The sequence below is a fragment of the Ursus americanus genome, chromosome 28, assembly GCF_024610735.1.
Source record: "Ursus americanus isolate L20-20 chromosome 28, mUrsAme1.1.p, whole genome shotgun sequence".
NCBI lineage: Eukaryota > Metazoa > Chordata > Mammalia > Carnivora > Ursidae > Ursus > Ursus americanus.
Genome location: NC_142154.1, coordinates 1,976,315 through 1,997,720, shown reverse-complemented (window position 1 = coordinate 1,997,720; position 21,406 = coordinate 1,976,315). Strand labels below are relative to the sequence as shown.

Genomic DNA, 21,406 nt, shown 5'->3' with positions numbered 1-21,406 from the left:
GCGTGGCAGCAGGGGCTGGGCATGGGACTGCCGGCCCGCCCCCCAGCCTGGCTGTGTGGTTCCTCCCCATGTCAGGGTCCACGTGCCCCATCCGTAAAATGGGGGTTTGGGACTAGATCAGCATCAAGGTCCTTTCCAGCCCTGAAACCCTGGGCTGAGGGGTGAGCCCATTCAAGAACACATGAGGCCCCAAATAGGAGCTTGCTTCTCTCGACCTAGCTCCATGCCTGTCCAGGTCAGAGGGCGCCTGGCTGGGGACCGAAGTGCTCCCCGCGGCAGGCGTTATGAACCCACCCAGCCGCCCCCGCCCTCCCCCCGCCCTCTCATGCTTGGCCGTGATGAGTGGGCCAGCAAGCATCACGCGGAGGGTGACCTTGCAGTCACCAGCTTCAGGCAGATGGGGGCAGGAAGGGCAGTCCCTCCAAACTACTCTGCCCACCCAGATGCCCTGCCCTTCCTTCCTGCAGGCCCCATTCCTCCTCCTGGGGGAAGCTTCCTGACCCACCCAAGCTTGTGGGATCCTTCCCTCCAGAGGAACCTGCGTGGCTCTTCGTCTCCCCCCGTCACATTCTCTACCTGGCATCGGAGGGTGTGTATACCTGACCACCTGTCCCCCGGGCCTGCGAGCCCCTGACTCCAGGCCTGGCTTCTCACCGCCCCCACCCTGGTTGCCCCAGGGCACCCCGCGTCACAGGCACTGGCCAGAAAGACTCCCCTCGTCTTCGGCTGGGTTCTGCATGCGGTACGAAAAGCCACAGACTTCTGCAATCTCACAACGGAAAGGGCCTCTAGAAGTCATCTAGTCCTATCCCCCTCCCGGGACCTGAAGTCTCCAGAAAGGTTGAACCCCTCCAGAGGCAGGGCTCGCCCCTTCCCCAAGGGGAGCCGGTCCCGCCTTGGCGAGCGCTGTCTATACTCCGGCTCCTAACCCCATGAAGGCTGGTGCTTGCCTACAGGAACAAAGATTTCCTGAAGACCGGTCTCTTTTTTCCTGTCTCCACCCCCCTGCCGTGCGTGCTGAAGAGCACGGGGATCTGCAAATGGCTGGACCGGGGCTCCTGCCGAAGCAGACCCTGTTGCCAGCACGGCTCAGGGCTCCTTGTACGACCCCCCTACCCCCACCCCTGCAGAGGCACAGACTGGAGAGAAGCACCCAGGAGGCTGCAGGGAAGAGAAGGTCTCCAGCGTGGGCAGCTCCGCCCCCGGGGCTGCAGGTAGACACTTGAGTGGGGGCGGGGAGGGGGCAGCACCAGGCATCTCTGATAGCCTTCCCTCGGCCCATCAGGGCTGACACTGCTGGTGCCAGGGGCTGGGGAGCCAGCCGCCCCGCCCGGTCCCCGCCCAGGTCCGCTGCCAGGGTCTGCCTCACCGCGCACCGTGGGGCGGCGCCAGGGACAGGCCGGCTCACAGTTTCTTCTTCTGCACCACGGGGATCGGCACCACTTGGAAGATTTTGGCCTTGTAGTCGTCCGTGTCCAGAGTCACCCAGGTGGGCCGGAAGCTCCCTTTGAAGCCAACGAATGCCATCTTCTCTGCAAAGCAGGGATGGGTCCCATGAACAGAAGCCCCGAGAGAATGGCTACGCCCCACCACTCGCAGGGCTCCCCATTGCCATCCCCCTGCCCCTACCAAGTAGCCCTCTCCTCAGTGCGCCAGATGGTGTCCCCCCCCCCGCCGCCGGGAAAGCTCTGTGCCTGGCTGCTGATGGTACCTGGTGTCATTTGTGGGGGGCACGTGGGGTGTCACCTGAGCCTTGGGGCCAGCCGCCCAGGGTGGTGGCTGTGCTTTACACAGGACATCTGAGAGTGCCCGCCACCTTCGAGCTGAGCCCCCTGCCCCTGTCTGGAGCCCAGCGTCCCCATCTGTCCCACGAGGGATGGCACATCTACAAGATCTCTCCCCCGCTCCCACGTGCTGTGGCCTTAGAAGGACGTCGTCCAGGGCACAGAGTGGATGGAGCAGCCCGACCAGACGTCGAGGCCTCGGCCCCACACAGTGGTCTCCCTCCTGCATTCAGAGCTTAACTGTCTGAGGGGCGTGGGGCTCCATGTCCACACTGAGGGGCGGCCCCCATTTCTCAGCACTGGGAAAGCACCGTGCGACTGAGGTCACCTTAGGCATGTCAGCTTTTGGCAACATGGTCTTACTTAAAAAGAGAGAGGCCCCAAAATGATTCCAGGACTGAGCTGGAAAAGAGACCTCTCTTCCCCTGGGGTTCTCTTTCGGCTCCTTTGAAGGGTCTTCATTCATGGTTCCTGATTTTTCTCCAGGAGCTGCCTGGAGTTAACGTCCCATATGATGGGCGACCAGCGTTAGAGGGTTCTCATGGTCGGGATGGCACAGCAGCCAACCGCCCTGACTGGCTCTGGACGAGACACATTCGCTCCAAACTGAAATCCTGGGCAAGTTACTGAAGTGTCTAATTCCTTCTGAAACGGAAATAAGGGCCCCGAATGCCCTGGCTCTTCATGAACTACAAGGCGCTCCGCAGGGGCAGGGCTGCACACCACACACGGACCCCGGTGGACAACAGGGTCCACAGACTCGCTCTGTCTCCCTCCCAGCCTCCCCAGGGACGCCCCCCAACACAGCCTGCGGGGACTGTGACGCATGTCAGGCCGGCATTTCTGGGCCGGCCGGCTTCTTCCCTGTGGGGTCTGCGCTGGGCTTTGTGGCAAAAGTGCTGGGTGACCTTGGACAAGCCACCTAGATTCCTTGGGCTTTCATTTCCCCCCAGGTAGGGCGGGACAAACAACAGCTTTGCGGACTGCGCCGTGCCGTGAATGCTGGACATCCGTCGGAGCGTGGAGGGGGAGGTTTGCCCTGCCAGGCTGAGCAGCAGGACCTGCGAGGACAGCCATATCGAGCCACTTTCCTGCGGACACTTTGTTAAAGGTGGGGGAGCAGACGGAAGAGCTCCAGCAAGTTCCCTCTGGTATCTGCCTGCGCGTTAGGAGGGAGTCGTACAGTCAGTGCACAGTCCCCCTCTAGACCGCTCACCTTTCAGCTTGATGCTCTTATCTGCCCCGAGGTCTTCCAGCACTCTGGTCCAGGTGCCCCTGGAGGTGTATCTTCCCTTGGACACCATGAGCACGATGGAGCTGTGCGAGAGAAGGGGACATTAGAGGCCAGGCTGCCGGGAGGGCTCCTCCTGGGCGGTGGGGGGTGGAGGGCAGTCAGCAGCGCCCAGAGGCCCGACCGGGGATTTGGGACAGGGCAACCTGTCCCGCGTGCCGAGCTGACCAGCTCTTTCCATGTGCTGACCGACATCCTGAGCACCCCTCCCACTCATCTGGCCGCGGTCGGTGCCTGTGGCCTCTCCGAGCCTGCGCTCTGCTGGCCCGCTGCCTGTGCATGTCTGTCCCAGACAGGACAGAGTAGGTGTGCAGAGCACACCTCTGCCAGGGCCGGGCATGGGGAGCAGGGACTTCGGATTGCATTTATTGGTTAGGACCAGAGAGAAGCGTGGCGGGAGAGAAAGCCCCAGCCTGGGGTTACCACGTGTTTGGGAGGGTTAATCTCTGCGTTCACATCACTTCCCTCTGCTCGGGCAAGACAGCGCTATGGCTCCAAATGGGGAGATTGGGGAGAGTTTAGTAAGTGTCTGAGAGGACCTGTCCAAGGGGAGCCATGCTCGGGGGTGGGGGCAGAGGCCCAGAGCTAGGGGTGCACCCAGCCTGGTGGTCCCCACTTGCAAAAGCCCAGCTCCGGAGCGAGGCTCCCCTGCCTTGGTTGTGTTCAGGCCAAAGTGTTGGGAACATAGGCTCCTGGTGGCAGACTCAGCCTGCCGGGCCAGACAGGAGGAAATGAGCACCTCCCCCAGGAATAGAAGCCCAATGGGGCTTCCCGTTCACATCTCAAAGGAATCCCATAACCACAGACCACAGTCCAGACATGGGGAGACTTACAGGATTCTGGAACCCTCTGTCACCCCCATTTGTGTCCCCCTGGGAGAAGGAGCACTCCTCAGATACAAAGGGCTTTTAGCCCTCACGACGCATGGGAAGAGAGTTGGGGCTGCGTGTGGCCCTCGGGGAGACTGGGGGAGGAGGCCCACGGCGTTGGGGGTAAGTCCGCTAGGGAGAGGGAGCATGGCAAACAAAGCCTCAGCGCTGGATTCAGGCTGCGTTCCCGGAGGCTGTTTGCCACTGTTCCAGTCCAGAGCAAAGGCTGGAGACCCTTCGGCTGGGGTGACCCCAATCAAAGGTCATGCCCTCCAAACAGGGCCCAAGGTTAGCTCACGGGAACCGGACACAGAAGCCCGCACGCTGGAGGTGTCCCTGTCTGCCTGGTGTGGGGCTGTCCCAGCCTGTGAGCCCCTGCACCTGCCCGTGGGGAGATTCCCAGGGGTGGCAGGGCAGAGCCCACTCCTGCAAGCCAGCTTTGATGTTCTCGGGGTGAGCAGCGGCCTGCTTCTTTCCCTGGTGGGCGGGGATAGGATAGAAGGGGCAGGGCCGGCCTGGGCGACAGTGGGGTAGGCCCTGCCCTGCCCCATTCCTTGCTCCTTCATAGGAGGTCAGAGAGGCGTCCGCCGGTACCCGTTTGCCGTCAGGGCATCTGGTGCCGCCCCGGGGCTCGCTCTCAGTAGGTTCTCAGTGAGGGCTCCCCCCCGAGGCTCATGGGGCTGCTGCCCGGGCCCAGAGGAGCCCAGGCGGTGGGGGTCCCATGCCTCTGCCCCCCCCCCCCAAACGCAGCGGCTCTGCCTTTTCCCTTCTTGTTGCAGACTTCTGCATCCTGTTTCGTTTCAAGAAGGAGTCCTCTGGCCAAAAAAGGCATGAAAACTACGGATCTCAAGATGAAAAATGTGTGTTCCCCAAATCAGTAAATCTGATCTTTCTGTATGAATGTGCAATGCTAAAGAAGCTTCTAGTGAGGGACGACGCAGAGGCTTAGTGTGAGCAGAGCCCCCACTCTCTGGACGCGCCCATCACACACTCGGCGTCAGGGAAGCTCATGTGTTCTCACCGGTAGGTATGTCCTGAGCACCTACTATGTGGCAGGGGCCACACTGAGCACTTTACTCAGACTTCCTGCCGTGCCAGCTCCTGGCTCTTCAGTGGGTTCTACCCCCGGCTTACCAGAGACGCGCATCTGAGTGAGACGCGGCCCCCACGTCCAGAAGCGCGTGCCCTGGACCCGGGAGTAGCCGTGGCCCGGGTCCTACCAAGACTAGCGCTGTCGTAGAGGCTGCATGGAAGGGAGCTCACCGAAGACATGCACGGGTGTTGGATTGGGGAGTGCTGGGGAGTTCCCAGGGACGTCTGGGAGACGGGGCGGGAGGTACAGGTGAGAATTCAGGCCAGCAGTCCGCAGGAAGGGGGGGTCTGAGGGGGGAAGTGGACGGGCTGGCCTGGTAGGAGCTGAGCCAGGGGTGCTGGTGCCGGAGGGGCCCGTGGGGCAGCCACAGGGAGGACCGGCAGGAGGACGCGCAGGCAGGCTGGCTGACGGGGACGGGGGCACAGAGGAGAACTGAAGGGGGAACCGGGCAGGACGCCAGAGTCCGGTGCAGCTGTCTGCAGGGACAGTGCTGAGGAACCAAAGCAGAGCGAGCAGGAGGAAGGGCTGCTCTGGGAGGTTACAAGACGACAGACGGCGAGAGTCCATCCTAGAGGAGACATCCGGATGGCGTTGCCCAAGGAGCAGTCGGACGGGAACGTCCGGGGCCGAGCCGAGGTCTGGGCTGGAGGTACTCAAAAGCCACCAGCATTTGGATCGCATTGGAAGTGTGGGAGGGGTGAGATCATGCTGGGAAAGTGTGTCGTGGTCGGGGAAGAGGGCCAGGGCAGGCCTCCCACTGGTAAGCGGGCAGCCCGGCCGCCTCGGCCTGACCTACATTCCGCACAGCCGCGGCTCCAACACGAGTCACTGGGCGGGCAGCTCCCTGTGGAGACGCCCCCAGCTCCCGCAGAGCAGACCCGACAGGGAGGGGGCCTGGCCTGGGGGTCTGCCCTGCACACACTCACTTGTCGGGGATGGCCGCCATGTGCTCCAACAGCTGCCACGGGATACCCTGCAGAATGGCGTGCCGGAAGCTCGTGTCGCTGAGCACGTGCCCCTGGCTGCCGTCGATCACCACCACCTGGATGCCGTCCTCCGTGCTGGGGTACTTTGTCCCGTCCACCTGCAGGCCCAAAGCAACACGCCTGTGACGTGGGGTCCCGAAGGCAGCAAAGCCCCGAGGTTCTCCTGCTCCGTGGCTCCCCCGTGGACCCCGAGGGCAGCCAGCTTGCAAAGTTGTTCCAAGCATAAAACCCTCTTCCATCAGATCTCTGTAGCCCCCTGGAGGGCCCTGAGTGATGGCCCCATCACTGGGAGCCTGTGAAAGTCACCCTCTGTGGACATAAGGTCATGACGTTAAGGGTCTGGAGGTGAGGTCTTTGTGGATTTAGGACGAGCCCTAAATCCAGCGATAGGTGTCCTTGTGGGAGGAAGGAAGAGGGTGCGTGACTCCCACACTCAGGGAGAAGGCCATGTGGACAGAGGCAGGCGTTGGAGAGGCATGTCCTCGAGCCGGGGACGGCAGGGATGGCCGGCAGCCACCAGGGGCCAGCAGAGGCCTCGGGCAGCCGCTCCTCGGAGCCCGAAGAAGGACCAGACCCTGCCAACCCCCCGATGTTGGACTTCGTCCTCCAGAATGACGGGGGAATACGTTCCTCGGAGGAGGAAGGCTGGTGACGGCAGCCCTAGGAGACTGACCCCACCCTGCGGTCAGCCCCCCAACCCCTGTGGGGCCAGAGCGCTCACTTCAATGTATGCAAAGTCGCTCGTGAGGTGGAAGAAGCGCTGCCTGGAACTTTCCATCTTCACCTCCAAGAAGCGGTCCTTCGTCTTCTGGAAAACAAGCAGAGCGGGGCGTGGCTGTTGGGTCTGGGGAGCCAAGAGCGTGGCTGGGAGGGTGGCCGTCCCCCGCGTGTCCCGGGACCCCAGACCCAGCATCGGCCGGGGGGCCAGGCGGATGCCCGGGAAGGAGCCTCCCGGCCGCCCCGGCCACTCACCAGCTGGGCGCCAAGGAGCTTCCTGGGCATGGGCACGTCCACCACAGGCCTCTCGGCGAACCTGGGGTAGGCGGTGGCCGTGCAGTCGCTGACGCCCGCGTTCTTCGGGATCAGAGCCTTGATCTTGATTCTCTCGCAGCCTTTCACGGAGCAGAAGGCGAACCTCTCTCTCTCGTTGTGGGCCTTCAGCCTCAGGAACAGCAGCCTGCAGGTGGGAGCGCGGCCCTTGGCTGCGGCGCTCGAGCCCTCCTCCTCCCCCTCTTCCTCCTCCTCCTCCCTCTCCAAGGACCTTCCCAAGCCGCCCCCATTAGACCCGCGCGCCTCACAGCATGGCCAGCAGGCCGTGTCTGTCTCAGGTCGTGTGCGGTCGCAGGGGCAAATGCTGCGGGATAAAGCTCGTAGCACCAACGCGGACCCTTCTCTGAGCCCCCGCTCTACGCCGTGCGACGCGCAGCCGCAAAGTCACACAGCATCTCATTTACCCCTCAGACGATCCTGACCAGTAGGCACTGCCGGCATCCTGATTCCTCAGACGGGGAAACCATGGCTCAGAGAAACCCAGTGACTTGCCCAGGACCGCACAGCAGGACAGTGGCAGACCTGGGTGGTCTGTCCCCTCACTGTGCTGAGTCAGGAAAGTGCAGCGGGCTTCCTCCGGCCCAGAATCGATTCTTGCTTACAGGAAAGGACCAGACACGGCCCGGGGGGTGCAGGGGCTCAGATGGCGAGCACGCCAAGGCACGAACTTGGGGCTTTTCACTGTTGGTTCCGTTCCGGGGAGAGCTTTCGGGCTGATGCCCACACGTGCAACGTTAGACCCGCCGACGCGGGCTGTCCCTGGGCGCTGACCGTCGGCCTTGCCCACACCATCCCATGAGCCTGATGCCCCCGCCACCACACAAGGCTGGTGGCGCCAGGGACACACGCTGGCCGCGCAGAGGGGCCTCGAGAATTGGGGAAGCCCAATGGGTTGGGCTTCTACACGGGAAACAAGCCTCCTGTAACCCAGCTCACAGTCCCCGAGCGCGGAACTGACCTAAATAAAGCCGGGCCTCATCGTCAGCACGCCCTGGCTGCAGGGCCGGAAGGTGGGTGCCCCGTCTGCCCCCCGGTCTGCACCTCTGTGCCCCGTGTCCTGGGGGCGGGGCTGTCTGCAGGGCGTCGCGGTCGCTCACTGCTGCCCAGGGACGTTATCAGGAGCTCTGTGCCCCAGCGGCTGCTTCAGCACCAGGCTCCACCCCCCTCACCTGCGGCCTGTCTGCCCCACAGTGGCTTAGAATTTATGTGAGAAAACGGGTGCCGTGGCCCCCATCCCAGCATATTACTTATGCCTCTGACTTTCAAATTCTAATTTCTCTCTAATCAAATTGATAAAACCGTATCTCCAGAGAGTACTTGTTAGCTATTTCCTTATCATTGATTTCAATATAAGAATGAGAAAATGGGGGCGCCTGGGTGGCTCAGTCGGTTGAGCGTCTGACTCTTGGTTTCGGCTCAGGTCACGATCTCCGGATTGTGAGATCGAGCCCCACACTGGGCTGTGCACTGAGCGTGGAGCCTGCTTGAGATTCTCCCTCTCCCTCTGCCCCTCCTGTCTGTGCTTTCTCTCTCTCTCTCTCTCTTTCAATAAATCTTGGGGGGAAAAAAAGGAACGGAAAAATGGCCATAAAGTGATCCTTTCCCCTGACTCCCCCAGGGGCCTGGCTATCGACAGCCTTGTGGCTTCGCACGTGTGTGGGCATTCCTGAGATGTCAGACTTACTCTCTTTTCAGGGGAGGGGACCAAAGGGCTCCCTGATCTCCACAGACAAACGCCATCCCTGTTGTATCTACTGAGCACAAGGCTGAGGCTTTGGCAACAGGTAGGCCTGGGTTCGAAACCAGCCGTGCGCAGACTGTGCGGTGGCCTCCGGGAGGCCCCTGCTGAATCCTCCCTGTCCCCTCCTTGTTCCCCTCCCTCTGGACGAGGGGTAACATCACGGGCTCCAGCTGGCCTGTGAGGATTGGAGGTAATGCACCACGTTTTCTCCGTTCTAGGATTCCCTGCTTTCCCTGCGCTCCTGGAACAGGCACATTTCCTGCAGTCCCCGTGTGTGTCGTGGAACGTTTGTTTTACCCCAAACTCGGCAGCTGGGAAAATGTCATTGGTGGATGGTGCCATCGGCCTTTGAATGGGAGCCCCTAGCAAAGCATTTTGTGCCACCGGCCGGGGAGCCGGTGGAGGCTCTCACGCCTACCGGAAGGGCCAGGGGGGCGACATGGGGCCGAGCGGGGGCTCCTCACCCTGAGTCCTCGTCCCAGTAGTAATGGCTCCTGCCCGGAAGGCTCTGCTCCAACTTGTCCATCTGTAGGGTCCGCAAGAAGGTGCCCGTCTTGGACGTCTGCTTCAGCAGACGATTGTGCACGTCCGAGAGGATGGAGAAGGTGGTGCCTCGGGGGTAGCAGAGCCCCACTCGGATCCAGTCGCCCCTAAAGTCAGGAGGGTCAGGTCACGAGCAGGGACATCCGGGGCAGTCCCCGGAGAGAAACCGAGCCACCCTCCCCCAGACGGCACTCCGTTTCTGCAGCGGGGCGTCCTGAAGGAACACCTGCTGCTGTGTCACAGGGTCTGTGCGGAGTGTGTGGGGGTGGGGACGGCAGCTCGTGGCCTCCCGGGCCTGCAGTGGAGCGCTCCACTGAGAGCAGAAAGACGCTCTCTTGTCTGCGTTGTTGCGGACGAGCCCACGATCTGGAGGACGTGGCTCAGCCCTCCTGGCCCAGCCCAATCTCGGGGCCCATTCATGTCTGTGGGTGTCGTTTTCCACATGTGACAAATGTCTCCCAGGGAGACGGTGACCGTGTTCACAGAAAGCATGCGAGCCTCCCTTGGTGGCACTGGGAGGTGACACCAGCCCCAGCTCCTCAATGGGGCAGAGCATAGCCGCCGCTGGAGCCTGACCTGTGCCCGAGCTCAGCCATGCCCAGAGCGGGGGCTCAGCCCGGGTCTCTGACCCTCGCTACCGGCTGCTCTCAGCCCCTCTAGAGGCGTCCTTCCGCTGACGTGGGCTGGCCTGGGGTCCTGGGACTTCGCGGGGAGACGTCCTCGCCGCGGCCTTGAGCTCACGCCGCTTCCGGCCGGGCACCCACTCACTTGTTGAAGTTGATGAGCCAGATGGTGAGCTCGGCGGGGGCCGTCTGGTCCCAGTGGACGGTGTAGCCTTTCCGCAGCGTGACGACGGGCTGGTACTGCTGGTAGTGGGCGCTGCGGGTCAGGGCCCCCTCCAAGAAGAGAGGACGGCCGGGGAACTCGTTCTTGATGATCTTCATCCGGAGGTTACTGGTCTTGTAGGCCTGAATGTACATCTTTTCCAACCCAAAAGGGAAGCACACATCCGGACGGTTACAAGGGATGATTCCAAGAGCATCTGGTTAACATCTCACTACAGGCTCCACTTTCAAAGGAACTTTCTCCTGGAGCCCTTTTAAGGACACGTGAACAAACGGCCAAATAAGGGGGCATATCTTTCTGCCGGCGGGTGTGCGATCCGGCTAAGGCTTCCTGTCCAGGATATCCTAGTGGTCACGGGGGAGGGGCTGGCTTCATAGTCACACGGCAAACCCAAAGTCACCGGGAAAGGAGGGGATGACGAAGGAGGGAGGGAGGGGTGGGGGACAGAGAACTTGTACAATCCCACCGTGAATGCCGCTCCCTTTCCGCAGCTGCCATCCTGCCTGCGTCGGAGAGACAGCCTGGCATGTGCTGCTTCTCCCTCCCTTCCCCCGGGGTCTGGCCCGTGTGGCCCGTCCCTGTGTCACTATGCCCTGCACCCATCAGTGGCATCTCATTTCACAGAACGCACTGAAAATCCCAGGGACCCAAAAGCCCTGTTGCTATGGGCCAGCCTCGGCATCAGACACGGCATCCCGTATTAAGGTGGCATCCCCGTGGCCGTGGCCAGCACAGCCCTGAGCCACTGTGCACATGGAGGGGAGGGGTTATCCCTTCATGAAACGGAAAGGGAAACTTCAGCACTGCCAGTAGCTCGAGCACTCAAGACAACCTCAAGTTCAAGGGAAGACGAAGCTGCAAAGGGAGGGGATCGTGAGTCCCGATGAAGCAGGGGCTGTTCCGATAAGCGGGCAAGTGCTAACAATCAGAGTTTCTGCAAGAAGACAAGCAACGTGTGGGAAGGGAGGGGTGGCAGGCTCTGCACGAGGGCCTCGTGCTCCAGGCGGGGGCCATGAGGAGCGCCTGCGGCGGGGGCACCAGGGTCCAGGGCTCTGTCTCCCTCTAATCCTCAGGACCCGATCCCGTCTATCCGCAAACTCTGACCTTGCCTCCCAGCGTGCCTTCCCGACATGGTCAGGTCGCCCACGGCTTCCCCCAGCATCGCACTCCTCGTGCTGAGCAGGTGGCAGGAGCCTCTCCGGATCCTTCCACAGGCCCACCTCCCCCCGGGGCTCTCCAGCAGGGCTGCGAAGACCCCGCAGCCCGGGAGGTGGGCGCCCTTCCCCTGCCCGGGCTCCGGTCTGCACTCGGCCTTCCCGGCTCGCAGTCCTCCTCCACGCCTCTGGTTGGCATCCCCCACCCTCCCGGGCCCTCTTCCCACCCTTAGGTGCTCTGCAGGGACCGCCCTCCTCAGCCCACTGTCCAGCCTCACCTTCTATCCCGCAAACGCCTTGACCTGCTGCCCTGAGCCCACCCGGCCCTGTCTTCCCACCTGCCCTCCTGCTCCACCGGCACCTGTCTCTCCAGCACCCCCCTTCCGTGTGCCCACCTGATCCCGGGGCCCCTTCGCCTCCCTGGCACCAGCTCCCTGTCCCGTCTCTGCTGGACCCCAGACCTCCCGCAAGCGCCTTTCTCACCAACCCCCCATTCCCAGTGCGCACAGTGCCTGCCCACGTGGTGGTCCTGAGGACAACCTCCTTCCTTCGCACACGTGTCCTCCCCCTCCGGGGCCACCCCCCGCCGACTCTAGCACCTTCCTTCTCTTGGGCATGTCCCCTCATTTATTCACCACTCAGCCACATAGTCGCTAACGGTAACACTGTACTAGCCAACGACGATTTTCGGTTCTCCCATGCTCCCCGTGCCGTTCTGTACAATAGCCAGTGACCACACGCGGCCACTGAGCCCTGGAAACGTGACCAGCATGGCCGAGGACCTCAACTTTACATTTTATCGTCATTAATTTAAACTTCAAACCAAAGGCAGTGTAAAATGGTTTCCCACTAAACACGACGCTGTCCCTTCCGTAGGACCCGCCTTCACTTTGTTGGGAATTTACACCCAGGTGGGCTGGGCTCTAAGTACAAAATGGCCATGGAGTTTGAAGACTTAGAACGGGAAGACGCATACACAGATGTAAAGGGCCTTGCTAACGATTTGTATATATTGATTACATGTGGAGACAGCAGTATTCTGACTATGCTGTTAAAATACATGATGAAGTATTATTAAAATTGGGGCACCTGGGTGGCTCAGTGGGTTAAGCGTCTGCCTTTGCCTCAGGTCATGATCCCGGGGTCCTGGGATCGAGCCCCGAGTTGGGCTCCCTGCTCAGCGGGGAGCCTGCTTCTCCCTCTGCCTCCCTCTATGCTCACTCTCACTCCCCCTCAAATAAGTAAATAAAATATTTTTTAAAATATTATTAAAATCAATTTCCCCTGTTTTTTTTTTCCTGTTTGACGTGGCTTCTAGAAGATTTAAGACCACATGCGTGGTTTGCATTATACTTCCCGCGGTCGGCCCGGCGGAGCGCTGTACATCCGCGTGTGAACCCACAGCCTCCTTGAGGCTCAACTATCACCCCCATTTCACAGATGAGGACACCGAGGCTCCGTCACCTGAGGAGCTGGTTTCACAGCTGCCCACGTCGTCACACCGACTCGAAGCGCTGGAGCCTGACTTAATCCAAGCCCTTGACCTCAAGAGTGCCCCCTTCCTGGGCGTTCTGCTTTCTGCCTATGAAGCGTTTTCACTTTGAATTTTTGAAAATTCTACTTGGTGAGGAGGAAAGAGAAAAAGCAAAACTGGAGAGGAAAGACACCCAAATCTCCTGCTCGGCACAGAGCCAGGCCTGCGGCAGGCACGTGCTCCTGCCTGCCACGGGCCGGGGGGACGGGTGGCCCCACCCTGGCCTCCCCACCTGTGCATAGCGGCCGCTGCAGATGGCCCCTCTCCAGTCGGGGACGTTGATGCAGTCCGGGTGCCGGACCAGCCAGTTGTCGTCCTTGGTGAGGTAGGACCCCGGGTACTCGGACACAGAGCCGTCGACGTCATGGAACAGCGATGTCTTATCCCCGTCCATGTCCAGCTGGTTGAACCAGGGCCCAGGCTCTCCGAAGAACACTCTGGAAGTAATCTAAACAGAGCCCAAGAAAGTAAGGCCGGGCCAGAGGTGAAGGGAAACCTCAGCCGTCATGAGGCCAGGGAGAAGTTTCCGATTTCCGCTGACATGACACCCTGGCCAACCCCAAGACGCTCTCGGGCGCAGCAGGAGGCCTCACGGCTGACCTCACAGAGGGAGCCAGACAAACAGCCAGATGCTCACCGGCCTCAGCTCGAGACCCACCATGTCTGTTTGGCCTCTGCTCACAGGAGGGCTGGCGGGAGACCCTGGAGAGCGCTCCGATGTGTGGAGGGGAGGGGACGCCGGAGCGCGTGTGCGTGCGTGTGTGTAGGAGAGGGTGTGTGTACGTGCTGTTTTAGGAACAGTCTCCAGCACCAGCCGCGGGGGTTTCTGTGACTGACCTCTCGCAGGCCACTGAGTTTTAGGAACAGTCTCTAGCACCAGCCGCGGGGGTTTCTGTGACTGACCTCTCCCAGGCCTCAGTGGCCTGCGTAAGGAGATGAAGTGACAAGTCTCACTCCTTCCCCTCAGTCCGCAGGTGCTGGGCAGACAGGCAAAGGGCAGGCCTGAAGGAGGACCAGGAGGAGAAGGAGGAAAGTTCTGGGAGGTCTGTAACCCAGAGAAAATGCCCCAGGCCGTCTGGCCTCACCCAGCCTCAAAGGGCAGCCCTCCGTGCTGCCGTTCTCACCCCCAGCTTGTCGCGGGCACCTGTGTGTGTCCAGGGGGACCCCAGTCACTGTGCGCTCTCGGGGAGAGAGGAGTGGAGCGACCTTAGCAGAGAGTGCCCTGGGAACCCTGGGACTGCGGATTTGTCGTACCCACTCAGGTGGCCCTGTCATGAGACTCAGTAGGTCAAAACCAAGGCCCTTGGAGGAACAGCCTCAGGCTCTTGAGTCTGGAAGGAGCCCCTGCAGAGGCTCCGGGGGGGTTGGGGAGGGTGAGGGCAAGCGGGCATTTACGCAGCCAGGCTTGACCTGTGGGGCAACCTACGCTTGTACTTTTCCAGTCTGGATGCCGACAGGCTGGGACGTGGCCCAGGCTGCTTGGTGGAAGTTGTTCACTCCCTGTGGTGGTGGCAGCGGCTCAAACTCCAGCCCCGGGGGACTTGTGAATCACCGCCCAGAGTCTGGGTTTGCCGGGAGCCTGTCCCAGCACCGCACTCACCGGGACGTCCTCAAAGGCAATGTTGGTCACGTTGTTGTGGGGGCAGCTCTGCCAGGCGTTGTTCAGCCGGAAGGCCAGGGCGCTGGTGTGCCGGCCCTCCAGGGCCGCGAACTTGCGGAAAGTGCAGTTCTGGACGTTGATGGGGCCGTCATAGAACTGAATTCCTCGGATTGGAAAATTCCTGTGGAGTTAGGGAAGACAGGTGTCAGGCTGACTGCCATGTTGGGCCACAGAGTTGTCTGCACCCTCCGGGAGGCTGGAAACAGAGCCTTTGTGGGTACAGCGTTCCTGCTCCCCACTCCAGCAACTCCTCACATTATCGATTCATTAGTTCACTGAGAAAGCACTTACAGACACAGCAAATGTCAATAAATGATTGCTAGATGACTTATTGGATAGAAGGATGGTTGGAAGGAAGGAGGGAGGGAGGGAGGGAGGGTGGGAGGAAGGAAGGAAGGAAGGAAGGAAGCATATCTGTTTAGTTGCTGGCTTGGGGTTTGGGGAATTACCTCTATTCAAATATTTCCCCCAATTTTTCCATCCTGCGAAGACATTGGGTGAATACTGTAAATACCGCTACAGAATGCTAGTATTATGTCCCTTGGGAGACGAGAGCCAGTAGTCATTATCGCCTTCTCTCACTTGCTGTAACCATTTAATCAGATTAAAACCCAGATGAGTTTCGTCTGAGTGAGCCTTCTGATTGCAAGTCTCTGGGGTCTGGGGCAGAATGGAAGGCGATGATGATGTGGCAAGATAACTGCGTAACTTCCCAGCATCCCCCGTGGAGAGGCAGGCGCGCCCTGCGAGGGCAGGAGTGTGGGCTGACAGAGGACCCCGGGAAGGCCCTCATCTCCAGGCCTCAGGGAAAGGGTGGGGAGGAGGCTGCACGCTCGGAGGCAGAGAGAGAAGGGACCGGAGAACGGGCCGCTTGGCCCAGTGGAGGGCGGGGCTCAGAGATGCCCCTGTCTCTGACTCCAGAGCAGGGTCTGGAGGCGCTGCTGGGCTTGCCAGTGGCCCCAGATCTAGGCCCATTCATTCTTCGAGCCCAGTTGGAATGCGTTTACCGGTGTCTCTGCTCTGGGCCCGGCCCGCTCTTTCCACAGCCGGCATAAAGGGGGCCGGGCAGCAGCAGGGAGACAAACACAGAAGAGGGTCTGTCCCTGGGCACAGGCTGCCCTCTGCCGTCTCTGTCCACCTTGGGCTCCCCTGCCCGGATACGGTTCCCGAGGAAAGCCCCAGTCAGCCCAGCCTGGGCCTGCGCCTTCAGTGGACCACGGACTTCTGCATTTCTGCATCTGCAGCGCCAGCGCCTCGACCCCGGTTCTCTGGGGTGCCTCTGCGTGTTGTTCCGTTTCAAGCACTCGGGGCACCGCCCATCCTGACTAGCTGTGTCCATAGACTGTGTACTTCTTTCCTTCCGAGCCCAGCCAGGCCCGTTCAGGACGGATCACCGTGACGAGGGGGCACAGTCCCCGCTCACAAACGCCACGCGAGGAACCTGCTGGGTTTGGCAGGACTATCAGGCTTCCGTAAACAAACCCGCCCCTGGACGTCAGCAGAACATTCCGGCCCTGGGAAGCTGGTCACCCTCAGCAAAGCAACCCCAAATATGCACATGCCGCATTGCTCGTAGGGACGGAGCAGCACTTCGACGAGACAGAAACAAGGGCTTCCTGACGGCCTGTGCCAGCGGACGCCGGGACTCTGCCAGCACCGTCCTTGCAAAGGTCACGATCACTGCGGTGGGAGCTTCTGGCCGTGTCCGGCCCATAGAGGCAGGGATTCTATCTCCCCGGAGAAAGGGAAGACGCTCAGGGAGCAGGAGGGGCCCTTAGCACTTGGAGAGTGGGGGCCCCCGCGCTGCAGGCCGGCTCAGAGCCTTGCTGTCTCGTTCGGATTCATGTTTAAGCAGAATCACCGTCAGACACAGGAGAGTCGTCCTCGCACCGACCCCCACACCCGAGGCTCTCTGAGGAACTGACCGCGTCCCTTTGGTCCCTTTGCTCCATGAGTGGTCAACTCTCCAGGTCACCCCCTCCTCCAGCCACCTGGCTGCCCCCCCACCGCGTGAACTCCACCTGCAAGAGAGCCCACGACCCTCCTCACAGCCCTGCGGTTCTGCGGATGCACAAGCCTGACCGGCAGAAAATTCTTCCTGCACCAAACGCAGTCGAGCCCCGGGGACCATGGGGCATGAGTTTCGTCTTGAACGCGCCTGGCAGCCCCGAGGACGTGTGAAAACACCTGCCGTGCTTTCCCCCGAGTCTGATCTCGTCTCCTGACGGAAGCTCCCCGTCTGCGTGCGACATGACGTCGGGTTCTGTCCCCGCCCTGGTTATTCCCCGTTGGCCTGAGTCTATCTGTCCCCCGTCCTCAGAAGGGGGGGGCAATGCACTGTCAGAGGAGGAAGGAGCCCGTGGTCGCTGAGCCTGGACACTGGTCTGCCACTGACACGGCCCCGGAACCACACTGTGCATTCCGGTCGTCACGTGGCCCTGTGCACTGATCTCCAACACTGTTGGTTGGTTTTGTTTTTTTTCCCTCTCACCCATTCTCGATTTCACCCCACTGCCGGCTAATGTCTAGAGTGTCATCGATTTCTCTAACTGGTAATGGACAGAGGCATTCACAGCCGGCAGGAAGAAATCACACACAAGCAGCACTCCTTCCACCGCTACTGCATAGCGTAAGCCACACGAGGAAGCTGCCATAGTTGCAAACCTACTGGCCTATGGGGAGGGTCCTCCCACTGTGGTCCAGGCCGCCGGGGCCCCAGATCCTGTTGTCCATCGTCTCCGTCCCCACGTTGCCACTTTCGCCAACAAACAGGCTGTTCTTTATCTCCTGTTTGGAGCCCTCGTCGTACGGGAAGGTCCCACCGCTGTAGGGAGAAGATGTCTCGGATGAGATGTCCAGAGCCGGCTTCCCACAGAGGGCCCAGCACAATGACGGCTGCCCTTACCTGGCCAGGGTCAGGCCGATGCCATTGTCAGCAAACCTGGGGACAAGAGTGGACGGTCAGAGCCTGCTCACCCCACGCTCAGGGAAGCCGCAGAGGGAAGGCCCCTTCCCTGTCCCTGACATCACTCTGTGGCTGCTGCATGGGGAAGGAGGCTTTCCCCAGCACGGGGTTTGCTGAGGGAGCCGTGGGCTCTCCCGCTCAGTGTTTGCTTGCACAGTGGTGCTCAGCGGTTGGGGCCACGCCGTCCCGGCAGCACGCACGCCAGGCTCCGTGAGCCTCCCTCGGCGGCCCGGCCCGACCGTGACCCTAGGGCTAAGTGTGACGTTAGATCTGGGAGGACCTTGCCACTCTCGGGGCCCGCGCTGGGTAAAGGTGGGCTATGTGGGTGCGGGTCCACGTCCCCCCGCCATCCCCACTCCCGTTTCAGCCACAGCGAGGAGGACAAACAGACTCCAAGTTTCCCAGAGGTCAGGCAGGTGCTGGGAAGGGCAGGACCCACGTGGCCACACTTTGGAGTCCAGTGAGTTGCAATTTCAAGCCCCCGTCCAACCACTTACTCATTATGTGACCTTCTGGGAAGGTCACTAACCTCGGCCTCAGTTTATCATCTCCAAAATGGAGGTGATAATTTGTATTTTCGAGAAGCACAGTAACAAGGCAACCAAGGATTCAGCACACGCAGGACATGCTGGCCTCCTCCTCCTTCCCTCCTTGCGCTGACTGGCTCTGCGGCCGAGAGCGCCTCACCCAGGGACCCTCTGGTGACCTGGAGCACCTGCGCATGCTGTCGGGGGGGGGGGGCGTGGGGGTCGCTCCCAGCTGCCATCCTCTGCCCCTGCCTGGCGGGGGACCAGAAGGCCAAAGCCCACGTGTCTGTTTCCTCCCTGCCCTGCTCTCCCGTCCCCCGCGTGGGGAGGCATCACCCCTCCCCGTGCCGAGACCCCACGGCTCTCTCCTCACCGACAGCTGTCCAGCCACACGTCCCCGCCGCGCAGCCAGGCCCCGTGGTCCTGGTTCTTGTAGGCGGTGAAATGTCTGATGATGGCGGGCTCCCGGGGCTTTAGCGGGTCGGCGTCCTGGTGAGGGCTGTACCTGGAACACACCGTGGGGAGGGCACAGGGGGCCGTGTTGGGGGGCTCCTGAGCAGACCCCTTCTGGCCTGGAGCTCCTCCCCCCGCACGATGCCAGGAAGACGCCGAGGAAGCAGTGGTCGGCTCACATTGCCTGGGCTGAGCTTGTCACAAAAGCAAGGGTCTCTCCTCTAGGACCCACCCCCCAAGGGCCAAGGAACCCCTACCGCCCCCTGCCCGCCCCCCCCCCCCCAGGCCGAGGCAGGTCACGGCACAGAGGGAAGTCCAGCCAGCCAGGCCCAATCCTGGCGTGCAGTGCAGCCGCTGGGGCTGGGAAGGAGGGTGTGAGATGCCCAGCTCCCTACCGACTTGGGGGACCCTCGGCCTCACGCCTGCTCTGGGCTCCAGCACGGAGCGGGGCTGCTCAGTGGTATCCAGACCAGCAGGCACCCTCCATCCGCGTTATCACAGCCCCAGTGCTGCTCATCGCTGATGCGGCCCTAGCACCTCAGCCTCTTTCAAATAACCTCCAGGTTTTGACAGCACCTTTGAAAAGTGGCCCCTGGCCTCTGGCTGAGCTCTGTCCCTTCCCACGAACCCGATGGTGTGGTTCTCCCCAACTCTTCTCTTCCCCTTTAGATCTCGGCGCAACCTGCGGTGGCCTGGCCACGCCTGCCCACGTACCAGGCACTGGCTTTTGCTGAGGGATCCAGGAACCTCTAGAGATTTCTATTTCCCTGCAGCTGTGGCAGTCTAACCCTAATTTTCAGACTTGGCCCTGCTCAGATTTTCGCCACGTTACCCCAGCAGCTAGCTCCGTGTCCAGGACGTGGAAGGTGCTCTCTAGATACTTGAATGAATGAATGAATGAATGAATGAATGAATGAACAAAGAGAATGGAGGTGGGTCGGGAGGTGAGCAGGAATGCGTGCGTTCCCAAGGCGTGACTACCTGGCAGAGATGATAGAGAGGAAAGGCCTCTTGTCCTTGGCGGAAGCCTCAGTAGTCTTGACCCCGTTGTCTATGATCATGCCAGCCTGCGGGGAAGGGACAGTCAGGGACACGGTCAGTTCCACTCCCCAGCTGCAGGCACCTCCTCACGCCCAGCCTCACTGCATACTCTTATACGCTCCAGTAAAACCAGCCGTGCAGTCAGGATGCATTAACAGGGGTAAGGGGTCTGCAGTGAGGGAGGTGAGCAGCCTGTATTGCTCTGCATTGCTCAGAGTGAATCTGGAATCAGGAGTCCTCTTGGAGGTGTGCATGAGGAAGCTGAGGTCTGGAGGGTTATGTGTCTTGTCCGGGGCCACGCAGCTAAGTCTGTGCCCAGAACTCCCCTTGCTTTGGGCAGTCATAAGCCCAGGCCGCATGTCAAGGGCGACAGGCACGCTCTCCTGGGAAATGTGTCTGCAGTGACTTAAGTCTCATCTCCACCCCGGGCAGGGGTCTGGGCTCCTCCTGCATCCTGCCTGGGCCCATGCCTGACTCACGTTCCTGTTTGGCTCTGAAGGTGTTTATGTGGTCAGCCCTGGGTGCACAGGAGTCAGGGCCACCCAGCGAGGGGGACTCTCGGCCTCCTGGGAAGGCCCAAGCCCAGGCTCCCTTCTCCAGTAACTGGAGGCCATCTGGCTGGTGCATTCTTAAGCTGGGATGACGTGAATAGGAAGGTGAGGGGCTAGAGCCCCAGCTGACTGCTCACGAGCCATGACCTTCACCCCCCCAAGCCCCAGCTGTGGCCCCTGCTAAGATGGGCTAAGAACACTGATTCAGAGGACAGTGGGAGGCTCAGTGCTGGCCCCCGACGATCGTCCCAGACCAGGACCGCCACCCACTGGGCGCAGGGGCGGGGCTCATGGGGTCCAGGGCAGGGGCACCAAGCCCAGGACTCCGTCCAATCAATGCAGCTCACAGTTCCGGCTCGCTCCCTCCTCGCCCTGCCGGTCCCTCCACCTGTGCCCGTGAGTCCCTGCCCATGTCCTGTGCTGCACACAGCCGCCTTCTTCCGAGGTCTCCAATCCAGGCACTACTTGGCCCAGCGCCCAGCTCAGGGGAAGGCTCCCTGAGGAAGGGGTCCCAACAAGCAGCTAACACAGCCTGTCCACTGCTCGGGTGGCCCCACCCCGCCCTGAGCCTCTGTGCCGCTCCAGTATGGCCCACGACAGCCTCAGAAACCCCTCTCTGTCAAGGGGACACCACTCCTCTTCACCTCTACCCTCTGCCCCGAAGACATGGTGCTCGGCCTCCGGGACACGGTGCTGCCTGGCGTCCTCCCTTTGCTGCCCTGCGCTGCCCCCCCCCCCCCACCCCGCAGGTGTAAGCATGGGCCAGGTCAGAGAGGATTTCTCTTCTTCACGGTCTTCCCCCGGTGAGCTTTTTCCCCCTAATCCTGATGTATCTGTTCCCCTCCAGGGGCCTCAGTTTCCTCATCTGTCCCATTAGGGCCTGGACTGGAAGACCAGCCCGGACACTCTGGGCTCCATGCACTGAGCCAGCGCCCCCAGGGCCACCTCTGCCCCCAGGGCGGCACTCTGCATCTCAGCCTGGCTGTACAGCTCTGCGTCCCATGGCTCTGGCCTTGCTGCTGTCCTGGCCGGGCGTCCCCAACACACCTGGAGTCCCAGCTCCCCCTCCCCCAGCACCTCACGTGGCAGCTTCTGTTTTCCCCCTGCCCCCTTGGCTCTGCTTGGATGGGGCCACCCGCTGCCCGGGATGTGGGGGGAGGATGCTCACGCTGCCTCCACCGTCCTTCGGAACCACCTCCGGATTTCCTCGAGCTTACAGGCCAGGCTCAGCCTTCAGGGCAACACTGCGCCACCCGTACCAAGGGGACTGTCAAGTCCAACTCCCGCGCCCAGCTCAGGGGCCACCGGGAGGGGCCGC

General features: G+C 61.4%; 1 protein-coding gene across 1 annotated transcript in view; it reads right to left on the bottom strand.

The window, feature by feature from the left end:
* Window positions 1-323: 323 nt before the first annotated feature.
* CEMIP (cell migration inducing hyaluronidase 1) overlaps window positions 324-21,406 on the bottom strand; it is a 133,445-nt gene continuing 112,362 nt past the window's right edge. Inside the window, exons 17-29 of the mRNA XM_045813107.2 lie at window positions 19,478-19,563; window positions 18,417-18,548; window positions 17,457-17,492; window positions 17,220-17,375; window positions 14,492-14,672; window positions 13,124-13,339; window positions 10,126-10,337; window positions 9,279-9,464; window positions 6,996-7,200; window positions 6,745-6,831; window positions 5,964-6,121; window positions 3,001-3,101; window positions 324-1,532 (exon numbers count right to left, since the gene is read on the bottom strand). Coding sequence (XP_045669063.2) covers window positions 1,405-1,532; window positions 3,001-3,101; window positions 5,964-6,121; window positions 6,745-6,831; window positions 6,996-7,200; window positions 9,279-9,464; window positions 10,126-10,337; window positions 13,124-13,339; window positions 14,492-14,672; window positions 17,220-17,375; window positions 17,457-17,492; window positions 18,417-18,548; window positions 19,478-19,563 — 1,884 coding nt within the window. The 3' untranslated portion in view covers window positions 324-1,404. The remainder of the gene's footprint in view (window positions 1,533-3,000; window positions 3,102-5,963; window positions 6,122-6,744; window positions 6,832-6,995; window positions 7,201-9,278; window positions 9,465-10,125; window positions 10,338-13,123; window positions 13,340-14,491; window positions 14,673-17,219; window positions 17,376-17,456; window positions 17,493-18,416; window positions 18,549-19,477; window positions 19,564-21,406) is intronic.